Source organism: Cyprinodon variegatus, unplaced genomic scaffold (assembly GCF_000732505.1).
Source record: "Cyprinodon variegatus isolate N-32 unplaced genomic scaffold, C_variegatus-1.0 Scaffold817, whole genome shotgun sequence".
NCBI lineage: Eukaryota > Metazoa > Chordata > Actinopteri > Cyprinodontiformes > Cyprinodontidae > Cyprinodon > Cyprinodon variegatus.
The window spans coordinates 36,696-40,070 of NW_015151270.1; the positions used below are offsets into that span (position 1 = coordinate 36,696).

The window sequence follows — 3,375 nt, forward strand, 5'->3', positions numbered from 1 at the left end:
ATCTTCAGCTGCACAAGCATTTTCTACAACTGAATAAAAAGCAACAGAGGTAAGAATTTTGGATCCAGATCCATAGTTAGTTCAAAGCTTCAGCTGCTACAGCTAGAAACCACTGATTATGGCCGACATCTTGGTGAAGATGTGGAGAACATCTCCAGGATTAAAGGACTAATGTCCAAGAAGGATTGTTAAAAAACTCATTGATTCGTTTATCTTTAGTAGAATTGATCACTGCAACAATGTCTTCATAGGTTTGCCTAAAAAGTCCATCAGGCAGCTGCAGCTGATCCAAAATTCTGCTGCCCGTGTTCTCACTAGAACTAAGAAAGTAGAGCACATTAGCCCGGCTCTGGAGTCCTTCCACTGGCTCCCTGTAGCTCAGAGAATAGACTTTAAAATCCTTTTGTTAGTCTAGAAATCTCTGAATAGATCAGCACCTCAATCCATAACAGATCCATTGTCAGTGAATCAACCCACCTAGGTTTGGAGGCGGTTCATGTTGCTGCAGTCTGCATATTAGACGTCACTATAAATTACTCACTGTAGCTTTAAATGTTCTTACTTTATTGATATGGATTTATAATTTGAGGAAGAAAATAAACTCAATGGAACAAAGTAGATAAAAAATTATGCATTTATTTAGCTTAAGAAAAAAGGCCAATCTGTGCAAAGATTTTCAGATCAGACATTTCTCATGTTAATCTACAATTAAGATAATTATAGCAAAATTCATGCATGAAAAAAGTCAGACTAACAAATCATCAGTTAAACCTTTAGAGTTATTTCTTCATTTAAAGATCTGTGTAAGACAGGAGAAACATGTCTGCTTTAAACCATGAAATATTAAAAACAAGGAAACTGATCTAAACCGACCATCTGAAGGCACCATGGGGGATAAACTAAACTGCAGCATGAAGAGTTCAGTCTGAGTTTGAAGGGAAGTGGAAATAGAAGAAAACTCTGGATTAAAAGATCCGATCATAAATCATCAATGCTTTTATTCTGAAAGCCTCCCAGCAGATTAAACCAGGTCCATCCTCTTATAGAGGTGCTGATCCCTGATGTCTGCTTCCTCCTCCAGCAGGTTTAACTCTCTGAAGAACAGGTTGGAGTCGTTTAATTCAAACCCTCCAGGTCATAATGTGGAGAAACTTCCATTAAAACATCAGAGAACTGATGGTTATATGTCCATCTGGGACCAAACTGAGGCTTCAGGTAAACAGATTAAAGTTTAGAAACATCTAAACTTCTTTAAAAGTAAAATCATGACTTAAAAACAGAAAATCTAAAAAGAAAAAAAAAGTTCAGAAATGTTTATGGACCAACAGTCCCGAAAATTTTATCCACAGGATCTGATTGTTTTTGCTAATTTTCAATGTTTCATTCAAACTTTTATTCAAACAATCAGAAAATGAATCAATAATTGTTTTTCTCCAGCGGATGTTTCTGTTGAGCTAAAATCATGGGATGAATCTGGAGCAGAACCTCCCAGCAGGATCACAGGACCTTAAAGTGCTCAGTGTTGATCAATAAGGTGATTAGAGGTAGAGAATCTGTATCCTCCTTCAGGACCTGGACACGTCTGTGGTGGTTTTCACAGTTTGGATCGGGGGGTTTGCTCCAGCAGCCTCCTCATGTCCAGCAGAGCGTCCTCCACCGCCGCCGCCAGACTTCCCGCATCCGTTTCNGTTTAATTCAAACCCTCCAGGTCATAATGTGGAGAAACTTCCATTAAAACATCAGAGAACTGATGGTTATATGTCCATCTGGGACCAAACTGAGGCTTCAGGTAAACAGATTAAAGTTTAGAAACATCTAAACTTCTTTAAAAGTAAAATCATGACTTAAAAACAGAAAATCTAAAAAGAAAAAAAAAGTTCAGAAATGTTTATGGACCAACAGTCCCGAAAATTTTATCCACAGGATCTGATTGTTTTTGCTAATTTTCAATGTTTCATTCAAACTTTTATTCAAACAATCAGAAAATGAATCAATAATTGTTTTTCTCCAGCGGATGTTTCTGTTGAGCTAAAATCATGGGATGAATCTGGAGCAGAACCTCCCAGCAGGATCACAGGACCTTAAAGTGCTCAGTGTTGATCAATAAGGTGATTAGAGGTAGAGAATCTGTATCCTCCTTCAGGACCTGGAGACGTCTGTGGTGGATTTCACAGTTTGGATCGGGGGGTTTGCTCCAGCAGCCTCCTCATGTCCAGCAGAGCGTCCTCCACCGCCGCCGCCAGACTTCCCGCATCCGTTTCCCTGCAGCTGTTGAACGACGACACGGCGAAGTTGATGTGGTCCTCCATGGGGTTGTAGCAGACGCCGTAACCGTCTGGTACCACCGGACCGAAACACATGACGCAGTCGGTCTTTGACGGGACCTTGGGAGGAGAAAAGAGAGGGGTCAGGTTCTGGAAGAGTCCAGAACTCTCAGCGATCGGGGTTCTGTGGTACCTGGCTGGTGGACAGGTGGTAGTGAAGAGCTTTAGAATAGGAAGGATCCTTGAAGATGGCAGGAACAGGAAGTTTCTCCTCAGCAGCCTGAAGCTTCAGACCCAGCAGGTGTCTGTCGATGGCCTGCCCACCGACTGCCTGAATAAAAAATAAATGGATTCCATTAGTTAGTGATCCTAAAGAGAATCATTTCCAGGAGCTTCTGGTCATGATCTTCACCAAGAACTCTGAGCTGTAAATCAGGAGCTTTGCTTTTAACACAATAGATGGAATAAATCTACTCGGCACACGCAGTGTTGCCAACTCCTCAGTAATGAGAGTAGCTATTGGCTGTGCTAAAAGTCGCTAGAAGTCTAAATGACATCATCGTCTAATTTGCATAATCTGCCACAGGAAGTGATGTGCATGTTATTGATGCTGTGGGAGAAATAATGTCGTTACAGAAAGACAAAAAGTGAGTAAAACACTATATTATAGAGTTTTTACTCACTTTACTAAACAATATATAGAGCTACTTTTTTCTGTCCATTAATGTTTATTTATATATTTTAATTATTGTGTATTTTTGACTGTACAGTTTAGACTGAGACATAATGATTCTCACCAGCAGATCAGTGTTAATCTTAGAGAGGAAAACACAATGGAAAAGGTGATTAAGTGACTGACTGTGTGAATCAAATTCAGTTATTTATTTTAGACCAAATAACATTTTAGATTTATATCACGCTCGCTCCCGCCTTGAATGTAATTCAGGGCGGAGCGGCTTCGCATGATCAAACTGCGCCGTCAATCCCGGCGCATGCGCGCTTCATTTGCAGTCTGGACGCTGAGGGTAAACATCCTGCAGCTCTGACTGCAGCGCTGAGAGGGACTCCTGCGGGAGAACGAGGTTGGGATGGGGGAGGCGCCCCACGGCAG

At 41.0% G+C, this 3,375-nt stretch overlaps 1 protein-coding gene across 2 annotated transcripts in view; it reads right to left on the reverse strand.

The window, feature by feature from the left end:
- Positions 1-1,210: 1,210 nt before the first annotated feature.
- LOC107098859 (carnitine O-acetyltransferase-like) overlaps positions 1,211-3,375 on the reverse strand; it is a 27,189-nt gene continuing 25,024 nt past the window's right edge. The window contains exons 13-15 of one of the 2 annotated variants that reach the window (XM_015396720.1): positions 2,458-2,595; positions 2,226-2,384; positions 1,211-1,651 (exon numbers count right to left, since the gene is read on the reverse strand). In XM_015396720.1, coding sequence (XP_015252206.1) covers positions 1,595-1,651; positions 2,226-2,384; positions 2,458-2,595 — 354 coding nt within the window. In that variant the 3' untranslated portion in view covers positions 1,211-1,594. Of the gene's footprint in view, positions 1,652-1,776; positions 2,385-2,457; positions 2,596-3,375 lie in introns of those variants that run through there. The other variant, XM_015396721.1, reaches the window with a different exon arrangement.